The sequence below is a fragment of the Mauremys reevesii genome, linkage group 2 (assembly GCF_016161935.1).
Source record: "Mauremys reevesii isolate NIE-2019 linkage group 2, ASM1616193v1, whole genome shotgun sequence".
Lineage (NCBI taxonomy): Eukaryota > Metazoa > Chordata > Testudines > Geoemydidae > Mauremys > Mauremys reevesii.
Window position 1 is genome coordinate 284857385 of NC_052624.1, and position 26705 is coordinate 284884089.

A 26705-nucleotide genomic window follows, 5' to 3' on the forward strand; every position below is an offset into this window, starting at 1 on the left:
TATACCCCAGTCCCTTTTGCCTCAGCTACTGCCTAGTGAGACAGCAGAAACCCTGGGAAACGCTTCCCCTCCCACCACTGACCTGGGCAGGGGCTCCAGCTGGAAGGGGCAGACTGGGGAGGCTCCATCTGAACATCCTGCCCCATCCCTGCCTTGGGGAGCAGCTCCAGCTGGGTATGGGACGTGTGGGGGTGAGAGAGTATCCATCTGGGCTGAGATCCCAGCAGAGACCTGCTGTCACTCCTGTCCCCTGGGGCCATGGCTCCCACTGTGAACCTGGCTCTCATGCAGTGGCTGGTTTGTGCCACTGCCGGGAAGCATAAGAACATAATAAGAACATAAGAAAGGCCGTACCGGGTCAGACCAAAGGTCCATCTAGCCCAGTATCTGTCTACCGACAGTGGCCAATGCCAGGTGCCCCTGAGGGAGTGAACCTAACAGGCAATGATCAAGTGATCTCTCTCCTGCCATCCATCTCCATCCTCTGATGAACAGAGGCTAGGGACATCATTCTTACCCATCCTGGCTAATAGCCATTTATGGACTTAGCCACCATGAATTTATCCAGTCCCCTTTTAAACATTGTTATAGTCCTAGCCTTCACAACCTCCTCAGGTAAGGAGTTCCACAAGTTGACTGAAGCTCTGGCTTCATGTGGGATAGTGCGATTCTTCTTCACGTGCTTGCACACGTCCACTCCAACGCAGTGGTGCGAGGGCCTGGAGCGCAGTTCCCCTCGTGGTATCCGTCAGCTTGGCTCTGGTGCCCCCTGGTGTCGTGTGCACATAGCACTGGTATAAGGAGCCCCGCTGAGCCCCCGCTCGCCTGTGGCAGCTGTTGGAGCTCCCCACCTTTGCCTTTGCAAAGTGTTTTAGAAGTTTTCCTAGTTAAAAATTCGGTAAATAGTTTATATTAGTTAGTGTAGTTGTACTAGTTGTAAATAGTATAGAGCAGTAGTTAGGCCTGCTCTCCGTGTCTGTAGAGGGGGTCCGTGCCACCCCGGTACTGGGACATGCCTTGCACGCCGGGGTTTAAGCAGTGCTCTTCCTTCTGCCTTGGCACTGAGTACATCTGCATTGGTGAAGAGCACACCGCCGGCCCCGAAGAGCTCGTAGCACCGCTCTCCCTCGCCGGTGCCCAGGAAGAGGCACAGAGGACATCAGGAGAAGACCAGTTCCCTGGCACTGAAGGCGGGCAAACGGGCAGATAGGGATAGAGCAAGTACTGTGCCTGGCTGCTTTCCCTCGCCAGCGCCGTGACAGCCTCTGGCACTGCAAATGCCCAGGGGTGAGGTGCTACACCCCTCCCAGCAACAGGGGATGACTTTGCAGTACCATTGACCCTGGAGGCTTATGCTGCCGCTAAAGACGTGATGACTCCGCCGGTACCGAGCTCCCCTAAGGTACCTGAAGCAGCATCGAACCTACCACTTTCAGGCCAATCTCAAGAACGGCCTCTAGGGGAAAGTCTCCATTTTTTACCTCACCAGAGATGTCCCCATGGCACTACTCCCCGGCACAAGGAGGATTGGCACCGCCGTGGTCGCCTGGGTCGTCCAGCTTTTCCTCATCCTCAGGCTCTGATTTCGGGTCTGACTTTCCGAGGCACCGTGGCCAATCCCCCCACCCATCTCTGACTTTGTAGCCCTGACAGCCACGATTCCTCAAAGCGCCTGGCCCACGGGGCCCAGAACCAATCCAACGGCCTTTTTGGAACCCACGGGGGTTTCCCAAGGGACCAGCTCGAGGCACTCCTGTTTGGTGCAGTTGGAGACTTGGGAAGCACCAAGAGACTCCTGAGCCGAACTCCGGGGTCGACACCAGAGGCGACACCACAGGACCTGGTATTGAATCTGTGACACTCCAGGTACCAAGGCGGGCGCCAGTACGAGTAGTGGCCAGCAGGTGCAAGCTGGCCAGGAGGAGATTCCCCTGGAGGCTGGGACAGCACTCCTCCTCGTCACCAGAAAACAAGTTAATTCTTAATTCTCCTCCCCAGGATGATCTGAGAGCCCACCAAGACTTACTTAAGTGGGTCGCCTCTAATTTGAGCCTTCAGGCAGAGGTTGTCAGGGAGCTGTCTGATGGTTTCCTGGACATTTTGACGGACGCAGCCCCTGCAAGGGTCACTCTCCCCTTGCACAGCTTCATTATGGGGCCAATAAAGACCCTTTGGCAAAACCCAGCATCCATCCAAACTTAAACCCCTCTGCCTGTCATCTATTTCTAATAGATGCTTGGGTGTGTTCAAATTCATCAGCTAGAGTAGCAAGTTCGTTAAGTTTTCACCTTTTTATCCCATAAACACTGTTTTACATCATCACTACATATACTCAGGAAATGTTCCTGAGCCACCAGATCACATATTTCGTCAAAGCTGGTAACACCTTTTCCCTTTACCCACTTATCCATCAAATCTCTCGTCTGGTTTACATGCCACATTACTCATTCCAGCACCCCTCTTAAGGTTTCTAAATTTTACTCTATATGTTTCAGGTGTAATCTGAAACTGTTTTAAAACCATTTCCTTGAATTTACCATAATCTGAAGCATCTCTAATTGGCATCTTATTGAATATATCCAGAGTTCTCCCAGACAAATTTGCAACCAAAGTGGGCATCTTTTGGTCTTCAGGAATCTCATGGAGCACACAAAGCCTCTCAAAGGTGATGAAATATTCAGCAATATCCCCTGTCTCACTGTATGCAGGGCACAACCATTCTCATTTGTGGGTTTTTAGAGAGGTGGGACTCCCTGGTGTGTGGGGTTCCACCTCTCTATCAAGTCCAGTCCATGCTTCCTCTCTTCTTCCCTCTCTTCCATGGCTAGCTTCCAGGCCTCCATTTCTTTGGCTTGCAGTTCCAGGGCAGCTTTTTGCTTGGCCTCTTCTGCTTCAATCTGCAATTGCTGTAATTCCATATGTCGTTTGTGTTCCTTCTCGTTCTCTTCCACGTGCTGTCTGCACAGCTTCAGCTTCTTACTGGTTTCACTTTCACTCATTTTCCTGCTTTTCTGTCCCTACTTCCCTTGCCCAAAATAAGCAAACAGAAAATAACAAACTGGCAACCTCTTTGACTGATCTCGCCCGCCTGACCACCAGCCTGGGCTCCCTTTACACTGCACTGCTGTGACAGGCCCTCAAGCCCCCTCCAGCAGACACACCCACTTGCAGTTACATACCAATGCTGTGATCAGCTCTGCATGGGAAGGCTTCAGCTAAGGAACTTTCCAGCTGCTCAGGCACACACACCCCTTTGCCTTCGGAGTGTAAACCCAAAATTATACTGTCACGCGCTGCACAGGGAACTGTACAGCGTAAGCTCATGAAATTCGCCCCCTCCCTCATGGAGGGGAATATCCAACAGCTTTTTGGCCCCAGTTATGATTCCCCCCCCACACACACAGGTTTTAGATAAAGCAAAAATAAGTTTATCAACTACAAAAGATAGATTGTAAGGGAGAGCAAACAGATCAAAGCAGATTACCTAGCAAATAAGCAAAAACGCAAACTTAGCTTAATGTACTAAAGAGGTTGGATATGAACAGCAAATCCTCACCCTAAATGATACCAGCAGGCGGCACGTTCTTAAGGGGGAAGCTGCACAGGCTCACAGCTTGGAATCCCCGTGTGTTCCATTCACAGGCTAAAACTCCCTCTGGCCTGGGCCCCGCTTCCCCCCAGCTCAGTCTGGTCCTCAGCCGTCTCCAGGCATCTCTTTGGGTGGGGAGTCAGTGAAGAACCATGATGATGTCACTCCCCTGCCTTATGTAGCTTTTGCATAGGGCGGGAACCCTTTGTTTCAAAGCTTGATTCCCACGCCAGCCAGTGGGAAAACACTGATATCCCAAGGTGGAGACCAGCACCGGGTGACCTGGTCACATGTCCCTGTAGTGTCACAGCAGCCATGAGTCAGAGGCTGTTTGTAGCATCCCCAGGAAGGCTTCCCCCCCACCCCCTATGGCAAGCTTCTTCTAAGGCCTATTGTTCTCCCTAATGGTTCATTAACTTGAATGGGTCCTTCCCAGACAGGCATCTAGACTGGGAGCCTTTTGTCTAGTGGGCGTTTTCCCGGTGTAAACACCTTTGTAATACAGATACATAGTCAACATTCCTAACTTCTACAACAACGATACATACATACAAATAGGAGAAGCATATTCAGTAAATCAGAACCTTCCCATGATATCTCACATGACCCGTCTTGCATAAAATGCATTATGGTTATGTTATAATCATATCATAATAATATCTCTATGCAGAATATGGGGCGCAGTGTCACACATCCCTCCCATGGCCAAGAGAACTGAGAGAAAGTACTCTGTGCCGGCCAAGGGATGGGAGTTTCTATTTTCTCATCCTCCGCGCCTGGGTCTCTCATTGTAGTGGCTGCTAAGGAGAAGATCTGTCAAGGCAATAAAGGGTAGACTCCAAAGCCGAAGGAGCCGAAAAAGATGGATCTTCTGGGAAGGAAGGCCTATGCCAGGGGAGGACCCCCCACCGCCAAAGACCTGGAGCGGAAGAAGCTCAGGCCCAGGCCCCGCGAGAGTTTTCCGGGGCCCCCGGAGCAAGTGAAGGACCCCACTCCAGGGGCCCTGAAAAACTCTTGTGGGGGCCCCTGTGGGGCCTGGGGCAAATTGCCCCACTTGCCTCCCCCGGGCGGCCCTGGGCTCGGGTCACTCTCATAACTCCAGACACCATCGGTACAGCTCACGCGTTTGCCTCTCTCGCAAGATCCAATCGAGCTTCCACTGTACCCAGATCTGATCTCGCAGGACCACGGTCAGTTGCTCCATTCAAATCTCAGCTCTCTCCATCTGACTGCTTGGTATCTTCATGGCTAAGCCCCGATGAGCAGGCTTGTTCAGAGCAGGTCCAAAAAGTTCTCCTGGGCAGCAGGAAGGCTTCCGCGAGTTCGGCTAACTGTGCAAAGCTGGAAACGTTTTTCTCTCTGGTTGTCTGGTCGTGCGTCCCACCAATGCATTATTTGGTCCGACTTATCCTGAACTACCTCCTATCTTTGAAGGAACAGAGCCTAGCCCCTTCATCCATAAAGGCCCACCTGGCGGCCATTTCAGCATTCCACCCAAAGGTCGACAATAGGTCAGTGTTCTCACATGAAATGGTAACTCGCTTCCTCAAAGGTCTGGCGAGGGCATTCCCTCAAGTGAGTGAACTGCTCCCTCCAGGGGATTTGAACTGCGTCCCCTCAAAACTGACGGGGCTGCTGTTTGAACCCATGGAGACGTGTTCACTCCTACATCTCTCATGGAAGACAAGACAGCCTTTCTGGTGGCGATTACTTTTCAGAACTTTGGGCCCTTGAGGTGGAACCATCCTATACAGATTTCTTTAAGGACAAGGTGCAGCTTCGGCCGCACCCTAAATTCCATCCAAAGGTTGTGTCCCAATTCCACTATAGCTGGCCGATCTTTCTGCCAGTCTTTTCCCCTAAACCTCACGTCACTAGGGAGGAGCAGAGCCTGCTCTCCTTGGACATCAGCCAGGCTCTGGTATTTTATATTGAAAGGACCAGACCATGTGCAGACGTGCAACAAATCACCAAGAACAACAGTTATGAGAGGTAAGTAACCATTTTTTTCTACCCTAATTTTAGTGTGAGCTGCAGTGTATCTTTTAGACAGACGTCTAGTCTTGATCTAAAGACTGCAAGAGAAGGAGAATCGATTGTGTCCCTCAGTTATCTGCTCCAGCAGTTAATGACCCTGGCTGATGAAATGTGAACCTTATTTCTAGTCGGAGTTGGGTTGTGACGGGAAAGGGACACATCCCGTCTCTTACAGTCTGTCATTCCCTCCGTGCTTTGGCCTCTGCAGGCTCAGAGTTAAAGGGTCGTCAGTCCTGCTGCCAACTCGCCTGTGCCCCCTAATCTCAGCCTCTCGCTCTTGTCTTCTGCTCTTTGCAGCTGCGGGACCATCACTGACACTGCACCGGGATCCCTCAGCTGAAGAGCCACGAGGTCAGACTCACCGTCCTGGGCAGGGCGGAGTGTCTCTCCCTGTGTGAGGTCGAGGTCTACGGCACCCAGCTGGGGGATGAGTGCTAGGAAGCGGGAGTGACAGTCCATGGTGCGGGGAAGCACCTCGCCCTGCGCTGGGGGCAAGGGAAGGGGGGGTAGATGTGGAATAAGCCGCAGTCCCCTAATAAACTCCACTGGTCCCTTCCTGCATCTCTCCTGTCATTTGTCTCCATCACCCGTGTCTCCCCTCCCCTGCCCCTACAGGCAACGTGGTTCTGATCCCACAGAAGCCAGAGAGGCCTCGGCTCCAAACCCCAGATGGGCTTTGGGTTAATCCAACTCTTCTGCTGCTGCTTCCAGCCCTTCCCTCCTCCCACTGCCCATTCCCCAGCCTGCTCCCCCGTCTGAGTACAACCCGCTCTCTGGCTCCCCTGCCCCTTCTCCAACCTGGGGCTGAGGCACCTGTTCTCCATTCCTCTATTCAACCACAGGTGCCGACTTTCCATTGTGCGCGGGGGGGTGCTCAACCCCTGGCTCCGCCCCAGGCCATGCCCCCACTCCACCCCTTCCTTCAAGGCCACACCCCTGCCCATGCCCCACCTCTTCTCACCCCTGCTCCAGCCCCGCTCGGCCTCGTCCTGCCCCGTTCCACCCCCTCCCCTGAGCACACTGCATTCTCACTCCTACCCCTCCCCCCCAGCCTCCTGCATACCGCAAAACAGCTGGTTGTTGTGGGTGCGAGGCGTGGGGAGGGAGGGGGAAGCGCTGACCAGCGGGGTCCGCCAGCGAGCAGGAGGCGCTAAAGGGAGGGGGAGGTGCTGATAGGGGGCTGCTGGTGGGTGCTCAGCACCCATCATTTTTTCCCCATGGGTGCTCTAGCCCTGGAGCACCCACAGAGTCGGCGCCTATGAACCCAATGCTCCTTCACAGCCCTCCCCCGAACTCCAGCTGCCCTGCTGTCACTGCTAGCCCTGGGCCATCAGCAGAGCGGGGCTGGCTTTGGCCTGTCCATCCACAAACTCTGCAGCTGCTTGGGCCATGCTGGGATGCCTCTGACCCTGAGGAGCCCCGGGAGGTTGGAAGAGCAGAGCTGACAGCTGATATGGGGCCAGATGCCAGGCGGGTGCAATTGGGCACAACTCCACTGGTGGCCCTGGGATTGCAGCCGCTTATGCCAGGGCTGAATTTCACCCTTATATTGTGCACAGTGAACGTGAGCCAGGCAGCAGCAGCAAAGCGGTGCCCAGCCCTGGGCCTGGGCCGCGAGGTGACTGTCAATGTGTGGAGGAGTACGGCCAAGTTCCCGTGGTAACAGTTTGATGTACGTCTGCTGTCATCATCCTGGCGTCCCCCCCACAGCTCGGCCGATGCCCCTCAGTCCTGCCCCCAGCCTCCTGCTATCCCAGAGAGCCGTGTTTGCTGAGCAGACACAGACATTCCTGGCACTTTGTATTGTGACTCTGCTGTGGGCACATGGCCAAAGGAGACATTGACTTTCTATAGACTCATAGGCTTTAAGCCCAGAAGGGACCAGCATGATCATGTTCTGCACATCGCAGGCCACAGACCCTCACCCACCCACTCCTGTAACAAACCCCTGACCTCTGGCTGAGTTACCGACGTCCTCACATCATGATCTGAAGACTACACCTTACAGAAAATCCATCATTTGCACTCGTTTAAACCTGCAAGAGACCCATGGTGCAGAGGAAGGGGAAAAATCCCCAGGGTCTCTGCCACTCTGACTCAGGGGGAAATTCCTTCCCGACCCCAAATATGGCCAGTTAGACCCTGAGCATGTGGTCAGCCAGACACTTGGGAAAGAATTTCTGTAGCAATTCAGAGCTCTAGCATCCCATCACCAGTCACTGGAGATATTTGCTGCTGGCAGTCACAGATCGGCTACATGCCATTGTAGGCAGTCCCATCATATCATCCCCTCCACAAACTTATCAAGCTCAGTCTTGAAGCCACTTAGCTTTTTTACCCCCACTGCTCCCCTTGGGAGGTGGCTCCAGAACTTCACTCCTCTGATGGTTAGGAACCTTCACCTAATTTCAAGCCTAAACTTGAACTGGGGTGAGGGATATCTCAGTGGTTTGAGTATTGGCCTGCTAAACCCAGGGTTATGAGTTCAATCCTTGAGGAGGCCACCCAGGCATCTGGGGCAAAAATTGGTCCTGCTAGTGAAGGCAGGGGGCTGGACTCAATGACCTTTCAAGGTCCCTTCCAGCTCTAGGAGATGGGTATATCTCCAATTATTACTTACTTTGTTTCACCCACAAAAGCTCATGCTCCAAAACGTCTGTTAGTCTATAAGGTGCCACAGGATTCTTTGCTGCTTATCAAGCCTAAACTTGTTGCTGGCCAGTTTATATCCCTTTGGTCTTGTGTTCACATTGCTGCTTGACGTAAATAACTCCTCTCCCTCCCTGGTATTTATCCGTCTGATGTATTTACAGAGATCAATCAGATCTCCCCTCGGCCTTCTTTTGGTTAGGTAAAACAAGCCAAGCTCTGAGTCTCCTCTCATAAGGTAGGTTTTCCATTCCTCAGATCATCTTAGTAGCCCTTTTCTGCTCCTGTTCCAGATTGAATTCATCTTTCTTAAATGTGGGAGACCAGAGCTGCACACAGTGTCCCAGGTGAAGTCTCACCCCAGTGCCTTGTATAAGACATTAACACTTCCCTGTCTCTACTGGAAACACCTCGCCTGATACATTCTAGGACTGCATTAGCCTTTTTCATGGTCGCCTCACATTGGAGGCTCATAGTCATCCTGTGATCAACCAATACACCCAGGTCTTTCTCCTTCTCTGTCAATTCCAACTGATAAGCTTATAGCAAAAATTCTTGTTACTCCCTAAGTGCCTTAAATTTCATCCTATTGCTATTATTCCAGGTTTCAAGGTCATCCAGATCTTCTTGTATGATATTCCAATCCCCCTCCATATTGGCAATACCTCCCAACTTTGTGTCATCTGCAAATTTATTAGCAAACTCCCACTTTTTGTGCTAAGGTCATTAATAAAGATGTGAAATACGATTGGTCCCAAGACTGATCCCTGAAGAACTCCAGTTGTAGTCTTCCTCCAGCCTGACAGATCACCTATCAGTATGGCCTGTGGTAGTCTCCCCTTTATCCACCTTTCAATTCTCAAATTAATCCCCATCTTCTTCAATGTAACTAATTTCCCATGTGGAACTGTATCAAATGGTTTATGGAAATCCAGGTAGATTAGAGCTACTGCATTTCCTTTGTCTAAAAAATCAGTTATCTTCTCAAAGATCGGGGTGGTCTGGCATGATCTATCTTTTGTAAAACCATGTTGTATTTCATCCCAATTACCATTTACCTCTGTGTCCTTAACTACTTTCTCTTTCAAAATTTGTTCCAAGACCTTGCATACTATTGAGGTCAAACTAACAGGCTTGTAGTTTTCCTGAATAATTTTTCCCTTTCTTAAAACTAGGCACTATATTAGCAATTCTCCAGTTGTAGGATAGAAACACTGAGTTTAGAGATTCCTTAAAAATCCTTGCTATTGGGCTTGCAATTTCTTGGATGGAGATTATCCGGGCCCCCAATTTAGACCCATTAAACTGTTTGAGTCTGACTTCCACCTCGGATGTGGTAATTTCTACTTCCGTATCCTTATTCCCTTTAGCTACCCAGCCCCTATCTGTGAGCTCTTCATTACCAGTATTAAAACTCAGGCAAAGTATTTGTTTAGGAGTTGTGCCATGCCTAGGTTATCTTTCATCTCCACCCCATATCTGCAGAGGCCTCTGTTGGTTGATCTTGTAATGTGATTAACTCCATTTATTCATTGGGCAGAGACACCCCCCACCCGCCCTCACACTCTTCAGGAATATCGCTGCAGGAACTCGGAGTGGAAGTCTGCGATGGTTTGTAAGACAATCCTCAGCGTCTCCACTGGGGGCAGCAGCGTCACCCTGGGAGTGGAAGGGAAGGTCACTGGGGAGAAGATGCTGAGCTGATCCCTCGCTCCTGCCTGGGCTGGGGGGGTTTCCCCAAGCGACCCTCTGAAGAGAAGGGCTGAGAGCCTTGGTGCTGGGCCACTGAATCCTCAGCTGGCAGAGCCCTGGGACTCTGCTGCAGGGAGCACTGCTGCCCTGGCCCTAGATGCAGGTGGGCCGGCTGGTCCCTGCCGGTGCTCCTCCATCTCTCATGGCCCCAGTGCAGGGATACAGGAGGGCTCGGCTCTGCAGGCCTAGGGCCTGATTCATGGGGAAAGCCTGATTATGAAAAGGATCATATTGTGGGTGCGATGAAGGGACTTGACCCCATCTGAGCTGTAGGCACCAGGCAAGGGGTGAGGCCAGCCTGAGCTCATTCAGAACCCATCACCAAACCCCACCCCATCACCCAGGGCCACCCAGAGGGGGGAGCAAGTGGGGCAATTTGAGAGTTTCTTGGGGTCCCTGGCGCGGGGTCCTTCACTCGCTCCAGGTCTTTGGCAGCAATTCGGCAGCAGGGGGTCCTTCTGCCCCAGGCCCCGCCACCAAAGACCCCAGGCCCCCTGAATCCTCTGGGCGGCCTTGCCATCACCCACCCCCCAAACAGTCATTGACCCTGACTCTATCACCCCACCCCACCCTGTCATCCATCACCCAACCCCTGACCCATCACTCACCCTGACCCCATCACCCAACCCCACCTTCTCACCCATCCCCACGCCTCCATCACCAAACACTGAACCTGACCCCATCACCCATCACTGAACCCCACGCTGTCACCCTAATCAAACCCCACCCGTCCTCTGTCACCTGCCCCAACCCCGTCTCCTGTCACCGAAATGGAACTCCTCACCCTGCAGTACCTGACGTGGTGGGTGCCCCGGCACTGCCCGAAGGTGCTCCCTGGGGCCAGTACGATCCCCGTCGCCTCCAGAAGCTTCTGACAGAAAAAGAAATCAGGCTCCAGACCGAGGGCCTAGGAGGAAAAAAGGGCATCAGGAGGGTCACTCCTACGCTCTTAGCCGGGCTGGGCCTGCTCCCCACACCCCACTGGGCTGCTCCGTGCCCGGCTCTCACCTGGGCCTCCTGCACGGCCCTGGCGGGGATCTGGATCCTGGGGAAGGAGTACATGGCACCCTGCACGGGGTTAGAGCGGATCCCGGGCACCTGGCTGAAGATCTCCTGGGTCAGCTGCGCTTTGTGGGCCAGGTCGCTCAGCACTGCCTGCTTCTCCTGGGAGCCGCCAAGAGAGAGACCCACAGCACTGAGTGCGGGAGGTAGGTGTTATCCTCTGGGAACAGAACCCAGGAGTCCTGCTTCTTGCTCTGACCACTAGACTCCTCTCCTGCTTAGAGACAGGAGTAGAACCCGGAGCCCTGACTGTCAGATGCTGCTCTAACCACTAGTCCTCAGCCTCAGAGCAGCTGGGGGCGGGCACAGTTCTTCCCCGACACCTGCCCAGGCCGAGCGTTGTCTGATGGGTTCAGCTCAGCACCAGAGGAGACTATTTCCTCCTGAGCTGGACACCACCCTGGCATCCCTCGATGTGACTCTGCCACACCCCAGCTGTCGGCTGTGCCCAGCACCAACCCTCAGCGCCATGCACTCTTCCTTCTTCACCTGCCATGCCCTGGAGCCACCTGTGACCTCCCCCTTACCTGTGCTCTGGACCTGCCCTTGCCATGTTCTGACTAGCGTCTCTGCCTCTCCCCCTGCAACCAGTCCCAGACCAGCCTGCCCTGCTTTCCCCCCGCACGCCTTTCCCTGCGCCCTGCAGCTGGGTCCCTCCCCAATCCCCCAGCCCTCCCGCCCTGCCGTGCGGCATGCAGCACCCACTGCCATGAAGGTCTGGCAGGAGGGCTCCCCAGGCAGCGGCGGCTCCATCAGGGCATCCAGCAGGACCTGGCCCAGGATCAGGGGGTAGACGGACATTCCCCAGGAGCAGAAGCATTTCATGATTGCTGGGTCGATGTTCACAAGCTCAAAGAAGCCAGCCCGGAAACCGCCCCTGCCAGAGCAGAGAAGAGGTGAGCTCCAGGGGCCATGCCCACCCCTGCACCCCGCTCACTGAGAGTCAGAGTCCTGCGGCACAGCTGAGGGGCTCCTGGATAGAGGGGGCTGGACTGGCCAGGGCTCTTGTACCTCTAGAGTCAGTGCCATCGGCTGCCAACGAGGCCCTGCCCATGGAGTTGGTGCTAGAAGAGGATTCTGCCCCAAGGCCCATTGGCACTAGGGATGGATTAGCCCCCTCCCCCCCAGCTGTCACTATAGAATCTGTGCCCCTGATGAAACCCCCCCCCCCGATCCATGACCCCTAGGATGGACACACAGGCACATACCCCTGCCCATGGGAGGGGGCCCTGCCCCCGGAGGTGACCTGGCACATGGGGAAGAGGGGCAGTGGCTCTGTGGCGAGCTGAAAGCAGATCGGACACCAGGAGCAGGGAGCAGACCCCAGGGACCTGTGTGCAGAACCGGCTGCCGCAGGAGACCAGACTAGAGAGGGCACCCAGGCACTTCTGTCCCCCTCCCCCAGACTCCCAGCAGGGACCCCAGTAAGAACCACTATTGTCTCTCTTTCCTAGCTTCCCAGAGCCAAGGCCAGAAAGGACCATTGTGATCACCCAGTCTGATCCCCTGTGTAACACAGGCCAGAGACCTGCCCCCAAGTCATTCCTAGAGCAGAGCTGCTAGAAACGCAGCCCGTCTGGATTTAAAAATGGTCAGTGGTGGAGAAACCCACACTGCCCTTGGTAAATGTTCACCTTATTTCAGCTTCCAGCTATTGGATGCTGTTAGACCGGGGTCGGCAACCTTTCAGCAGTGGGGTGCCGAGTCATTTATTCACTCTCATTTAAGGCTTCGCGTGCCAGTCATACATGTTAACGTTTTTAGAAGGTCTCTTTCTATAGGTCTATAATATATAACTAAACTATTGTTGTATGTAAAGTAGATAAGGTTTTTTTAATGGTTAAGAAGGTTAGGTAAATGCAGAGCCCCCCGGACCGGTGGCCAGGACCCGGGCAGTGTGAGTACCACTGAAAATCGCTCACATGCCGCCTTCGGCACCCAGGCCATAGGTTGCCCACCCCTGGGTCAGACCTTTCTCTGCTAGATCAAAGAGGCTATTGTCAAATATTTGTTCCCCTGTAGATACTTACAGACTGTGATCAAGTTATTCCTTAACCTTCTCTTTGGAAAGCTAAATAGATTGAGCTCCTTGAGTCTATCCCTGTAAGGGAGGTTTCTAATCCTGGAATTATTCTCATGCAGGGCCGCCCAGAGGATTCCGGGGGCCCGGGGTCTTTGGCGGCAGGGCGGCCCTTCCGTTCCGGGACCCGCCACCGAAGTGCCCCGAAGACCCGCGGCGGGGGCCCCCTCCGCCGAAGCGGGACCCGCCGCCGAAGTGCAGCCCGGTCTTCGGCAGTAATTCGGCGGAGGGGGGGCCCCGCCGCGGGTCTTCGGGGCACTTCGGCGGCGGGTCCCGGAACGGAAGGGCCCCCCGCCGCCGAATTACCGCCGAAGACCGGGCTGCGCTTCGGCGGCGGGTCCTGCTCCGTCTTCAGCGGTAATTCGCCAGTGGGGGGTCCTTCCGACCCGGAGCGGAAGGACCCCCGGCCGGCGAAGACCGGGAGCGGCAGAAGCTCCTGCGCCCAGCCGCATAAGAGTTTGCCGGGCACCCCGGAGCGAGTGAGGGACCCCGCTCCAGGGGCCCCAAAAAACTCTGGTGGGGGCCCCCGTGGGGCTCGGGGCCTGGGGCAAATTGCCCCTCTTGCCCCCCTCTCTGGGCGGCCCTGATTCTCATGGCTCTTCTCTGACCCCTCTCCAATTTATCAGCCTCCTTCTTGAATTGTGGAGGCTAGAACTGGTCCCAGGACCCCAGCAGCGCTTGCACCAGGGCCACATACAGAGGTGAAATCACCTCTCTGCTCCTCCTCCTTAATTTCCAGTCCAAGAATCTTTTCTTCCAGCACAGCCACCAACGTGCACCTCAAGCACAGAAAATCCCTCCCGGCCTCAGGCCAGAGAGAGACCATGGCACAGCCGAGGCAGGTGTTCCATCCCTTCCCTCGCTGGCCATCTCGATTTCACACGTCGTGCTGAACCAGGAAGGAAAGCCTCCCACACTCCCTCCAACACCTCTGTGCGCTGCCTCAGCGGCTCCCGAGTACGCCCAGCCAGGGCCACCGGCTTTATGAACGGCGGGGCCCGATTTAAATACCCGGCAGCGATCCGGGGCTTCGGCGGCACTTCGTCGGCGGGGGGTCCAGTCCGGGTCTTTCGCGGCACCAAAGGACCCCCCCACCACTGAAATGCCATTGAAGCCTTGGAGTGGACATCTCTCCCCACCCCCACCCCCGCCACCGAAATGCCGCCAAAGCCCCGGAGCGGACACCACTCCACCACCCCACCACCGGGTGAGTAAAAAAAAAAAAAATTTAAAAGATGCCTAAGGCACAGGGCCCGATTCCGGAGAATCGGGGGAATCGGCTTACAGCCGGCCCTGCACCCAGCAAGTGACTTTTTATACCAATTCTTCCTGGCTCAGCTCCGCCCGCCCCACCAGGGAGCGATTTACATCAAACAGCTGGGCTGGTCACAGCTCCAAGGATGGGAGCTCCATGCGCACTTGCTTTGAGCGGTCACTGTTCAAGGCCCCGGTACCTAGGGTATCTGCAACTCCTCACCCCATGTGGCTGAGTGTTATTGGGACCCCCAGGGCTGGCACCTACAAGGCCTAGCTGCTGAAGCACCTACGGTGTTTGCCTCCGAGTCGCGGTACGCCTGGCACACTGGCACCCCAGGGGCCTGGGGCAGGTCAGCACTGACAGCCAGAACAATTACAAGAGCGTCACGGGCTCTGCCCCAGATGGCACTTGTCCCTGACTGGTTCTGCAATCTGTGTCCCTGAGCTGACCATGACGGGGGAGCCTCCTCCCTCACTGGCGCCACCCACCTGCCCTCCCAGCTGGCATCGCAGACCATGTGCCAAAGAAAGGCCAATGATTTCGTATGTGCTGGGGCAGGAACTGTAATCCTGGGGGTGGCACCGGGGCGAAGGGGCACATGAACCCCATAATCTCAGAGTGGGGTCGGGAAGGACCCACCATCTGGAGCATCCACAGGGGGAGAAGGGGCATTTCCAGGCCTGGCAGAAGGGGGCGCACTTACTCTGCGGCGAAGCCCTTGGAGACAGAGTAGAAGGAGATTAGCTGCACCGCGCTGGAGACCGTGGGGCCCAGCTCACACAGAACCCGCTTAAAGGAGAGGAAGGGGGAGTGTGGGGTGAACACGCTGTCCTGGTGAACCTGCCGGGACAGAGAGGAGGATCAGGCTGACACCTGGGGGAGCGGGGGGGAGAGGAGCCCAGCGTGCTGCCCACCGAGGATGGTGTCAGGTCTGAGGCTTTTGTCTGCAGCCATGTTAGGACAGCAGCAGCCATGAACCAAGAAGCAGAAAGTCACTTCCTCACATTCCATCTAAATCATATCAAAACACTGTCAAATCGTATTGTGGGCAAATTGGAGAGTCCAGCGGAGGGCAACGAAAATGATTAGGGGGCTGGAGCACATGACGTATGAGGAGAGGCTGAGGGAACTGGGATTGTTTAGTCTGCAGAAGAGAAGAATGAGGGGGGATGTGATAGCTGCTTTCAACTACCTGAAAGGGGGTTCCAGAGAGGATGGATCTCGGCTGTTCTCAGTGACAGAACAAGGAGCAATGGTCTCAAGCTGCAGAGGGGGAGGTTTAGGTTGGATATTAGGAAACACTGTTTCACTAGTAGGGTGGTGAAGCACTGGAATGGGTTACGTTGGGAGATGGTGGCATCTCCTTCCTTAGAGGTTTTTAAGGTCAGGCTTGACAAAGTCTTGGCTGGGATGATTTAGTTGGGGATTGGTCCTGCTTTGAGCAGGGGGTTGGACTAGATACCTCCTGAGGTCCCTTCCAGCCCTGATATTCTATGATGCTATGATTTCAGGCTGTTAAGAAGGTGCCCTCCTAATAGCACTCACCACCATCAGATAAGCAAGGAATCTCTTAAGTGGATGTTTAAAGAAAACTCTGTTTGATGGCATCTGTCTGGCACGGACTCACTCATCAACAGCTGTGGGTGTGAAATCTCTGCGTCTCTATTGTTTTGGTTTTATGGGCCCCACTTCTCCAGTGTTTATCTGTCTGGTCTCTATCTGGTTCTTTGATTGCCATTGTCTGTTGCATAACTAATTTTGCAAGGTGTAAATCAACTAATATGGTGGGGTATGATTGGTTAAAGAGCTGTTTGGTAATGGGCTAGGATTGGTCAAAGAATGATTTTGTAATACTTCAGTAAAATGATTGGTTACCTAAGCAGGACTCTGGTTTCACTATATAAACTGGGGACCAAAATGAAGTTCTTTGGGAACCAACTCCAGGACCCAGCCCCAAGCCAATGACCCCGGGCAGAGACTGGAGTCCCCGGATGACCTGCTCCTGCCTGGCCAGCAGGGAAAGTGCCTCTGTCTCCTGGGGAGCGGTGAGCAGTGTGTGCTCGGTGTGTGCGGTCGGTTTTGTGATTGTTAATACCTAGAGGTTAAGGCCATTACTGTGTGAGGCTCTTTCACTGGGAAAAGATCCTGAAAACCCACAGCCAAGTACGCCCTGAGCCCTAGGCAGGGCCATCCCTAGCGGGGAGCGGGATCCAGGACGGGAGCGACGGATTCGTCTCTTCCGGGACCGACCGCACCGGCCAATCGCACCGGCCTGTGGGGCCCCGCAAAGCGCAGGGCCCGGAGCGGTTGCCCTGATTCGCCCTACCCGAGGGATGGCTCTGGCCCTAGGAGCTGGGTACGGGTATGAGTGGCTATGGGTGGCCTGGAGCCCTAGGAGCTGGGTACGGGTGGCTGCCCCGGAGTGTGCGGGGAACAATGGAGAGGGGTCAGGGTGCTTCCTGGGGCTGGAGGGCAGGGCCGGGTGCTTAACATCAGCTCCTCCTGTCGGACCCCCCCACACGCAGCCAGTGGCTAAGGGCTGCTCTCCCAGCTCCCCGCCCCCACCCGGTGCTGCGTTCCCTCCCCAAGGGTACCGGATACCGGGGGCGGCCGGCACCCACCTCATCCGCCAGCAGAAGCAGCCTCTCCTGGGCAGCCAGCTGAAGAACATCCTGGATGTTGCTCCTGCTCAGCACATGGCCTGCGGGCACAAGCAGGGTGGGTGAGGGGCCTGCAGGTCCCTTTGATCCTGGCCTCCTCACACAGTGACCCTGGACGAGGCTGAGATCCAGGAGTCCCCTGGCAGAGGGTGGGGTCGCCCGGTCTGCCAAGGCCAGGACTGAGTCAGGTGTGGAGCCATCCTGCCAGCCTGGCCTGGCTGCTCCCGTCCCGATCGTTCCAGCCAACGCCAGCTGCTGAGAACCCCTCTGCCCCTCGGCTGCCAGCTGGGGCCCTGCTACCCAGCTCCCCCTGCCACCCAGTTCTCCCTGCCAGCCAGGGCTGCTGCCACCCACTTCCCCTACCAGCCAGGGCCCTGCCCCCCGGTCCTCCTGCCAGCCAGCAGGGCGTGTCGCTGGTGCTGGGTGCTGAGTCTCCCATTCCTGCCCCACAAAGCTTCTGATACGTTACCTGGGCAAGGCAGGCCGGGGAACGGGGTCTCCTCTGTACCAAGGGCCTGTGTCTGAGGCAGCAGCTGTGTCCTGTTCTCCTAGCTCCGTCCTGCCCCAGAGAGGCTCTGCACATTGACTGCCCTGGGCACATCCCTGGCTCTGATCTCTCGCCCCATGCTGGGGGCCCTGACCCCTCTGGGCTCTCCTCCTGGGAGGGGCAGTGCTGGGAGAGCCAGGGCCCTGGCATCTGGGTGCCATGGTGCAGCAGTTACGGGGAAGAGCCCAGCAGATCCCCACGGTGCGTCCCTGCTCCCCAGCATCCTCCCACGCTGGAGGAGAGCTAATGAGGACGGGGTTGGGCAGGGGGCCACTCTCTCCGACTCACCCGTCGGGTCCCCGGGGTTGATGACACAGAGCACTTTGGGGGTGCAGTACCCCCTGGCTTGGCTGAGCACCCGCCTGATCTCCCCAACGTCCAGGTCCCAGCCGCCCTCCTCGTCCAGGTGGTACTGCACCCCGACGGCACCGGCCAGCGCTACGGCGTCCGCAAAGAGAGGGTGCCCGGGCACCGGCAGCAGCACACCCGCCCTGCTGGGCTCCTGCTCATTGACCACCAGGGAGAGGAAGTCCTGGAGGAGGAAGAGAGAGCACAGGCTGCCCCAGGCTCACACAGCACCGCTGGGGGGAGGGAGGACAAGGGCCGGCAGGCTAAGGGTTAATGACACCCGGACCAGCATCAGCAGGGCACTGGGGCTAGGGAGGCTGCCTGGCTGGTGGGGATGGCAGGTCCGAATCCCCCTCCCCCAGGCTGGGTCTGGGTCACACTGGACTCACCACTATGGCCGTGGTGATGCCCCCGCACGTGACGATGTTCCTGGGGTCGCAGCGGATGCCCCCGTCTCTCCTCTCCAGGTAGCGGGCCACCCTCTGGGGGACAGCAGTGGTGATGTACTCCATGTTATACGCCCCTTGGGAGAAGGACCCAACCCAGCGTCAGGCACAGACTCTGCCGCTTAACTGCAAAGAGCAAGGACCCTCCCTCTCCTTCTGCCCCCAGAACCCGGGGCAGGCAGCCAGGCCCTGGTCCTGCCAGAGCCCCCCACTCTGTGCTACGCAGCCCCCACCACCGCCACAGGCAAAATTCACTGGATCAACCACGGGGGAGGCCCCCCACCTCTGTTCATGGCCAGTCAATGGGCCAGTGGGGAACGCAGACGGGGCCCAGTCCACTGCCTCCCCCACCCACAGCTGGCACGAATGGCCCCTCTCTCTGAAGGTTCCAGCAGTGACTCCAGGGAGCGGCTGGGCCCAGAGACCCAGCTCCCAGGGCGAGGTCTATCCCGATGGAGGCTGCGGTGCTCAGGTACCGGCACTGGAGCCGTGCAGCTCCTGCAGGATGCGGCTGGCTCGCTGCTTGGCGTCCTGTGGCACGGAGTCGGCATGCAGCAGCTCTGGGTAAGCGCAGATGGCAGCCACCTATAACGGCGTAGCCCAGAGACAGTCAGCGCACGAGGTGGAATGGAGCGAAGGTGACTGACAGCCCAGCGCCCCAATAGCCAACCCCAGCTGAGTGCCCTTTGGAAAACTCCCCTTTCCCTGCATTCAGCCCCCAGCCCTCCCCAGCAGCCACCTCCCGCAACCAGGGGCGGATCAGCCAGCAAGGAAGGGTGGGACATCCAACCCTTAGCCTGGACCCAGCTCCCTGCTACCCCGCCCCTGAAAGGTGCCCCATTCCTCCTCCCCTCCCCCATGGTGAGGTTATCCGGTCACCCCCAGCTGGGGGCTAGGAAGCCCCTGCCGTGGCAGAGCCTTGCATGGTCTGTCAGATCTGTGCAACTGAGCAGGGCAGGGCTGCACTCGACAGGGATTTGCTCCTCAGTGGGTGCAGAAGGGTTAAAATGCTCCTGGGCAAAGCTCCTGGGTGGGGGGGTGTGACGTTATTGATATAAATGGGGACCATATAGAACATGGGTTGCAACCAAGGTCCTGTAGTGGCACCAAATCCTAAGTAAAGGGGGTCATATAAGGTGTCTAAGACCAGGTTCCGGGTTGCTGGTTATAATTATGCTGTCTGTATGTCTGTATCATTTTTAGTTGAAGTTATGAATGTTGGCTCTATGCTGTCAATATTTCAAGTTTGTGCTGTGCTTCTGGGGGAAGCCTCCCAGACAAGCTGGTGTTAGCTCTGCCTAGCCTATTTGATGGCCCATTAAGGACCATTAAGGACACAATGGACCCATGGAGAGAAGGCAGACACGCCTTGTGACTCAGCAAAGTATGCAGGGACTGGCCCATGTGACTCTAGGCTCCATTTTGCTGTAAAATTCCACAGTGAAGACAAAGGGATTCTTACACCTGGAAAAGTCTATATAAGCCTAATGCCTCATCTCCATCTTGTCTTCAATCCTGCTTCTGACCTCTGGAGGGACTTTGCCACAAACTGAAGCTTTACACAAGGGACTGAAGGACCCATCCCAGTGGGGGATGCTCTCCAGAGACTTAATCTAAACCTGCAGTTTACTCCAGCACTGCTGCAAGCCTGAACTAAGAACTTTGCCATTACTGTATGTAATTGATTGCTTTTAACCAATTCTACCTCTCATCTCTACCTTTTTCCCTTTGTAAATAAACCTTTAGATTTTAGATTCTAAAGGATTGGCAACAGCGTGATTTGTGGGTAAGATCTGATGTGTATATTGGCCTGGGTCTGGGGCTTGGTCCTTTGGGATCGAGGGAACCTTTTTCTTTTATTGGGGTGTTGGTTTTCATAACCATTTATCCCCAGGACGAGTGCACTGGTGGTGATACTGGGAGACTGGAGTGTCTAAGGAAATTGCTTGTGTGACTTGTGGTTAGCCAGTGGGGTGAGACCGAAGTCCTTTTTGTCTGGCTGGTTTGGTTTGCCTTAGAGGTGGAAAAACCCCAGCCTAGGGCTGTAACTGCCCTGTTTGAGCAATTGGTCCTGATTTGGCACTCTCAGTTGGGTCCCGCCAGAACAGCTCAGTCACAGGGGGGTCTCGTGAGATAAGTGTCTGGGGTGGTACCAATGGGTCATTCAGGCCTGGCTAGGACCAGCTCCCACCAGGGCAGGTCCGGGAAAGGCGACGGGGCCTGGGACAGGAGGGAGGAGATTCCCCCACCTGCTGCAGGACCGCAGAGCACGGGCCTCGAGATGGGGAGCAAAGGGGGCAGGGCCGCCCCTCGGAGAGACACAGCAGCTCCCCCCAGGGACAGACAGACGGAGACGGTGCCAAACCGGAGGTGACAGCAGCTTGGCGAGGTGGAGCCCTTCACCGTCTCTCTGCTGACCTAAGGACTTGCGAGGCCGGGTGCCCCTGGGCTCATAAATCCTGCTCCATTCGGGGTGTCCCTGCAAACCCTGCTCACGTGCATCAGTCCCTGCCCCCCCCCGGGGGGCGCGACCCAGAGCGCCTGGCTGGCTGCCACAGCTGGACTCACAGGGCAGAGCTCGGGGGGCGAAGCAGGAGGCTCAGTCTGGGAGGTGTGGAGGCCGCGTGGCCTGCCCTGAAGGAAGGAGGGGGGGCGCTCGGGGGTCTGGCACACTGACGGGGGCCCCCCACGGTACTGTTTAAAAACCAGGGCACAGCCCAGATCCTGTGGCTCTGTGCCAAGGGGTTTGCACCTTCCTCTGAAGCACCGGGCTGACTAGGGTCATGCAGGTACCTGCCCGGGAACAAGTATTTCCTAATGGGCTCTTCAGCCTGGCAGAGCAAGATCTAACCCCATCCACCGGCTGGCAGCGGCAGCGAGACACATTCAGCCGGGAATGAGATGCACACTTTTAACAGTGAGGGTCATTAACCACTGGACCAGCTTCCCAAGGGGTGGGCCGGATTCTCCAGCACTGACGATTTTAAAATCCAGACGGGCTCTGTTTCTAACAGCTCTGCTCCGGGAATGACTTGGGGGCAGGGCTCTGGCCTGGATGGTCACAATGGTCCCTTCTGGCCTTGGAATCTATGACTCTAACTTGGTGCCCATCATTACAGCATCTGGGCGCTTCGTGTCTCGTACTGGCCATTACTCAGGGACAGGATCCTAGGGCCACTGGCCTGTTGTAGGGCGGCAGGGGATGCCCGAGCTGCGGCCAGCTCCGGGACAGCTGATCTTACGCCCTCCTGGCTCCGAGGACAGCACAGCAGGGGAGCGTGCCCTGCCGAGAGGCTCCGTGCACGGCTGGATGGGGATGATCTTCGGCTAGTATCCCGCCAGGTGTAGGCCAGCGGCCGGCCGGACTGGCCCCATGGCTTTGCCCCAGTCGAGATCACTAGCCATCCCAACGCCTGTCCAGAGCACAGCGCCAGCTGTAAAGCCACCCGGCCCCTTGCCCTGTGGCGCGTGAGCGCCGCCCAGTGGCCAGAGTAGGGAGTCCAAGGGAGGGTTTGCTCAGGCTATGACAGGGGTGGGGAAACTTTTTGGCCTGAGGGCTGCATCGGGTTTCCAAAATTATATGGAGGGGGGGTTAGGGGAGGCTGTGCACCCCAAACTGCCCGGCCCCTGCCCCCTATCCGACCCCCCTGCTTCTTACCCCCTGACGGCCCCCCCGGGACTCCTGCCTCCTTCTCCCCTGACTGCCCCCCGCCACCCCATCCAACCCCCCTCCTTCCTGACTGCCCCCCCGGGGACCCCTGCCCCCGTCAACCACCCCTGCTCCTGACTGCCCCCAGAATCCCTGCCCCTGTCTGCCCCCGCCACCCCATCCAACCCCCTCCTTCCTGACTGCCCCCGGGCACCCCTGTCCCCTTCAACCACCCCTGCTCCTGACCGCCCCAGGAAACCCTGCCCCTGTCTGCCCCCACCACCCCATCCAACCCCCTCCTTCCTGACTGCCCCGGGACCCCTGCCCCCTTCAACCACCCCTGCTCCCTGACCCTGTCTGCCCCCGCCACCCCATCCAACCCCCTCCTTCCTGACTGCCCCCCCCTGCCCCCTTCAACCACCCCTTCTCCTGACCTGCCCCTGTCTGCCCCCGCCACCCCATCCAACCCCTCCTTCCTGACTGCCCCGGGGACCCTGTCCCCTTCAACCACCCCTGCTCCTGTCTGCCCCCACCACCCCATCCAACCCCCTCCTTCCTGACTGCCCCCCCGGGCACCCCTGTCCCTCTTCAACCACCCCTGCTCCCTGATCGCCCCAGGAAACCCTGCCCCTGACTGCCCCCTGTCATAACTATGAAGGGAAGGGAACAGCCTTCTGTGGACAATTCTATAAAATCCCTCCTGGCCAGAGGCACCAAAATCCTTTTACCTGTAAAGGGTTAAGAAGCTCAGGTAACCTGGCTGGCACCTGACCCAAAGGACCAATAAGGGGACAAGATACTTTCAAATCTTGGGTGGGGGGAGGCTTTTGTTTGTGCTCTGTGTTTGGGGTGGGGGGTGTTCGCTCCTGGGACTGAGAGGGACCCGACATCAATCCAGGCTCAACAAGTCTCTCAGATTTCAAACGTGTAAGTAACAGCCAGGCAAGGTGTGTTAGTTTATCTTTGTTTTCTCAACTTGTGAATGTTCCTTTGCTAGAGGGAGGGTTACCCCTGTTTTGCTGTAACTTTGAACCTAAGGCTAGAGGGGTCCTCTGGGCTCTTTGAAGCTGATTACCCTGTAAAGTTATTTTCATCCTGATTTTACAAAGATAAACTTTACCTTTTCTTTTAATAAAATTCTTCTTTTAAGAACCTGATCAATTTTTCATTGTTTTAAGATCCAAGGGTTTTGGATCTGTGGTCACCAGGACTAACTGGTGAGGGGATACTCTCCAGCCTACCCAGGAAAAGGGGTGTAAGGACTTGTGGGGGAGGAATTCGTCTCCAATCCCCCCAGGAAAGAGGGGTTAGGGACTCGGGAAATATTTGGGGGAAGGCAGAGTTCCAAGTGGCTCTCCCCTAAGATTTGGAATACGCTTGGTGGTGGCAGCTCACTGTTAACCTCAGCTGGTAAATGCGGGTCCCCACATCTGTACCCTAAAGTTCAGAGTGGGAAAGGAACCTTGACACCCCCCACCACCCCATCCAACCGCTCCTCTCATTCCTGATTGCCCCCCCAGGGTCTCCTGCCCCATCCAACCACCCCTTCTCTGTGTCCCCTGACAGCCCCTGGAACCCCTGCCCCCTGCCGCCCCATCCAACCCCTCCTCTACTTCCTGACTGTCCCCTCGGGATCCCTGCCCCCTGCCGCCCCATCTAACCCCTCCTCTCCTTCCTGAGCACCCCCAGAACCCCTGCCCCCATTCAACCCCCCTGTTCCCTGACCGCCCCAACCCCTATCCACACCCCTGCCCGCTGACCACCACCCCGAACTCCCCTCCCCTCTATCCAACCCCCCCGCTCCCTGGCCCCTTACCGCACTGCCTGGAGCACTGGTGGCTGGCGGCACTGCAGCTGCGCCATTCAGAGCACCAGGACAGGCAGCCGCGCCATCTGGCTGGAGCCAGCACTGCCACCACGCAGCACCCAGCACAGAGACCGGGTCACGCCAGGGTCTGCAGCTGCGCTGCCCGGCAAGAACTCGCAGCCCCGCCGCCCAGAGCGTTGAGCCAGCGGTGGGGCGAGCTGAGGCTGCAGGGGAGGGGCCAGGGACCAGCCTCCCAGGGCAGGAGCTCAGGGGCCGGGCAGGAGGGTCCCGCGGGCCGTAGTTTGCCCACCTCTGGGCTATGAGGACGCCTTGGCCCTTGACCACTCAAACCCAGTCCCTGAACCGCTGCCCGAGTGGGGTTGTTGTCAGCTATACAATGACCAAGGACCCAATTAGCCACTAAGGGGCAAACCCCGATGGCCGTGGAGACAGCCGGGGGCTCTCCTGGTCTCCCTGGTCTCGCAGACAGGAAGAGGCACAAGCTGTGGCATTGGGGTCAGGCAGAGGATCGGGGGATCGGGCCCGGGGCTGGGAGTCACGAGATCTGGGCTTGAGTCTCCTGCCTCCCCATGTGACTCACGGGGCTCGGGGCTCACCCCCCCTTCCTGCCAGGCCCAGTGCACTGGTGGGAGGGAGGGGCTGGCAGAAGGCCACCACTCAGGCCCGAATCTGAGGGCAGACTTAGGACTTACACGGGGCTGGGTCTCCGCCCGGGGCTGACTGTCACCCCAGGGCTTGTCCCGTGCGTTGGGATCCTCGGCTGGAAGCTGGCAGAGGAAGGCCAGGGGCGTAGAGAGGGGGACGTGTGTGCTGTGGGGGAGCTCATGGGGGGCTCATGCAGACGCTCGATGACATGGGTTGTTGTAGCTCATACAGGTGGTGGTAGCTCATGCGCAGGATGACCCTGAGCTCTGCAGCTGGGTGACTGTGGGCCTCAGTTTCCCCTCTTGCCCTTTGCATGTCTTGCTATTTCAGCTGGTCTCCCCAGGGCAGGGGCTGCTGGTCGCTGGGTTTGTGCAGCTCCCCGGGGCCCAGGTCTGGGAGCTGCTGGGGTCACTGCATGGCACCGGGGGCAGGGATGGGCAGGCGGCTGCTGTCTGCATTGCAGCTGGGCGGGGGGAAACCCGGCTGGGGCTTTCCCACTAGCTGCTCCCGCCCACACGGGGTGCGGCAGGAGGGGACGTGGGGGGCATCCCAGCGGGTCCTGCTGGTCTCTGCTCTCCCCAGGGGCTGCAGGGGGGATCCTTGCTCCTCACCTGGCGTAGGAAGGTGATGGGTCTTTGGCCTGCAGCGTGGGGGTCCCCCGAGTGGCACCAGATAACCTCCCGGAAGGGCTTCTCCTCTCCCTGGGGGCAGAGAGCAAAATGCCCCCACCAAGGAGGGGGGGGCTCTGAGCCATCATCCACAGAGCTGGCCCCTCCTTCCCCTGGCTCCGCTGGGGTGAATGCCTGCCCCAGATGGGCATGCTGACCCCTTCCCCTGGGGACGGGCTCCTCAGCACAGGCTGCATTTTCCTTCTCCCTGTGGGCAGCTCTGGCACAGGTTGGCCGGCCCAGATTCACCCTCGCCCTGCGGCCCCTCTCTGCTAGCCAGGCTGGTGCACCCCACCCCGGGGAGATGTGTGGAGGTGTGACTGGCTCGGGGCAGGGAGCCGGGGGCCAGCCCCATGAGCCCCACAGGGCCAGCCCAGTGACAGGGCAGGGAGCCGGGGGCCCCGGGAGCCCCGCCGGGCCGGCCCCGTGACGGGGCAGGGAGCCGGGGGCCCCGAGAGCCCCGCAGGGCCGGCCCGGTGACGGGCAGGGCCCGGTGACAGGGCAGGGAGCCGGGGCCCCGAGAGCCCACAGGGCCAGCCCAGTGACAGGGCAGGGAGCTGGGGACCTCACGAGCCCCGCAGGGCCGGCCCAGTGACAGGGCAGGGAGCCGGGGGCCCCGAGAGCCCCGCAGGGCCGGCCCGGTGACGGGGCAGGGAGCCGGGGGCCCCGCGAGCCCCACAGGGCCAGCCCAGTGACGGGGCAGGGAGCCGGGGGCCCCGTGAGCCCCGCAGGGCCGGCCCGGTGATGGGGCAGGGAGCCGGGGGCCGAGCGAGCCCCGCAGGGCCGGCCCGGTGACAGGGCAGGGAGCCGGGGGCCCCGGGAGCCCCGCCGGGCCGGCCCCGTGACGGGGCAGGGAGCCGGGGGTCCAGCGAGCCCCGCAGGGCTGGCCCAGTGACAGGGCAGGGAGCCGGGGGCCCCGCGAGCCCCACAGGGCCAGCCCAGTGACGGGGCAGGGAGCCGGGGGCTGGCCCTGCCCGGGTGTGACTGACAGAACCGGTTGCCAAGCCCCATCACGGCAGGGCTGGGCTGCGGGACGCTCGATGCCCGGGGGCCGTGGCGCTGGCAGTTCCACTGGTCGCCCTCTGACTGGCCATGCAGGCAGCAGACAGGCAGCCCAGGAGGCCGGTGCTGGAGCCACTGTTGAGCACAGACCCGCCCTTCCAGCGCCTGCAGCCAGGGCCCAGGACGCTGCCACATGCCCTGAGCCCCGGCAGCCCCAGGAACACCCCGAACGCTTTCCCAGAACCCCCCTCACCTGCGCCAGCTGGCGCTGGATTTCCCAGGCCCTCTCCAGCAGGGGCCCCAGCGTGGGGAGCCTGGTGCCTTTGACACGCGGATTCACGGAGTCCAGGGTCAGGACCTTCCTCCCCGCCGCCATCCCCCCGCCCGGCTCCGGCGCACAGAGGGGCTGGGAACGCCTGAGCTGCGGCTGGGGGGGAAGGTGCCTGGGTCGCTGCAGGGCTGACGAAAGCCCTGCCTGGGGGGGC

The 26705-nt window shown here is 57.9% G+C and overlaps 2 protein-coding genes across 3 annotated transcripts in view; one reads left to right on the plus strand and one right to left on the minus strand.

Moving 5' to 3' along the window:
- LOC120397343 overlaps positions 1-6039 on the plus strand; it is a 63075-nt gene extending 57036 nt beyond the window's left edge. Inside the window, exon 15 of the mRNA XM_039523036.1 lies at positions 5924-6039. Coding sequence (XP_039378970.1) covers positions 5924-6024 — 101 coding nt within the window. The 3' untranslated portion in view covers positions 6025-6039. The remainder of the gene's footprint in view (positions 1-5923) is intronic.
- A 3556-nt stretch (positions 6040-9595) lies between these two features.
- Positions 9596-26640, minus strand: LOC120396570 (alanine aminotransferase 2-like). 2 transcript variants are annotated; one of them, XM_039521541.1, is made up of 11 exons: positions 26474-26640; positions 25162-25251; positions 18905-19013; positions 18372-18505; positions 17923-18166; positions 17049-17128; positions 15131-15267; positions 11795-11966; positions 11036-11191; positions 10822-10934; positions 9596-9934 (listed from the first exon to the last, which is right to left on the minus strand). In XM_039521541.1, the coding sequence occupies exons 1-11, from the start codon at positions 26594-26596 to the stop codon at positions 9844-9846; spliced, it is 1449 nt and encodes a 482-aa protein (XP_039377475.1). In that variant the 5' UTR covers positions 26597-26640; the 3' UTR covers positions 9596-9843. The 2 variants fall into 2 exon arrangements, with proteins under 2 accessions (XP_039377475.1, XP_039377476.1); XM_039521542.1 differs by lacking the exon at positions 25162-25251.
- Positions 26641-26705: the final 65 nt, after the last annotated feature.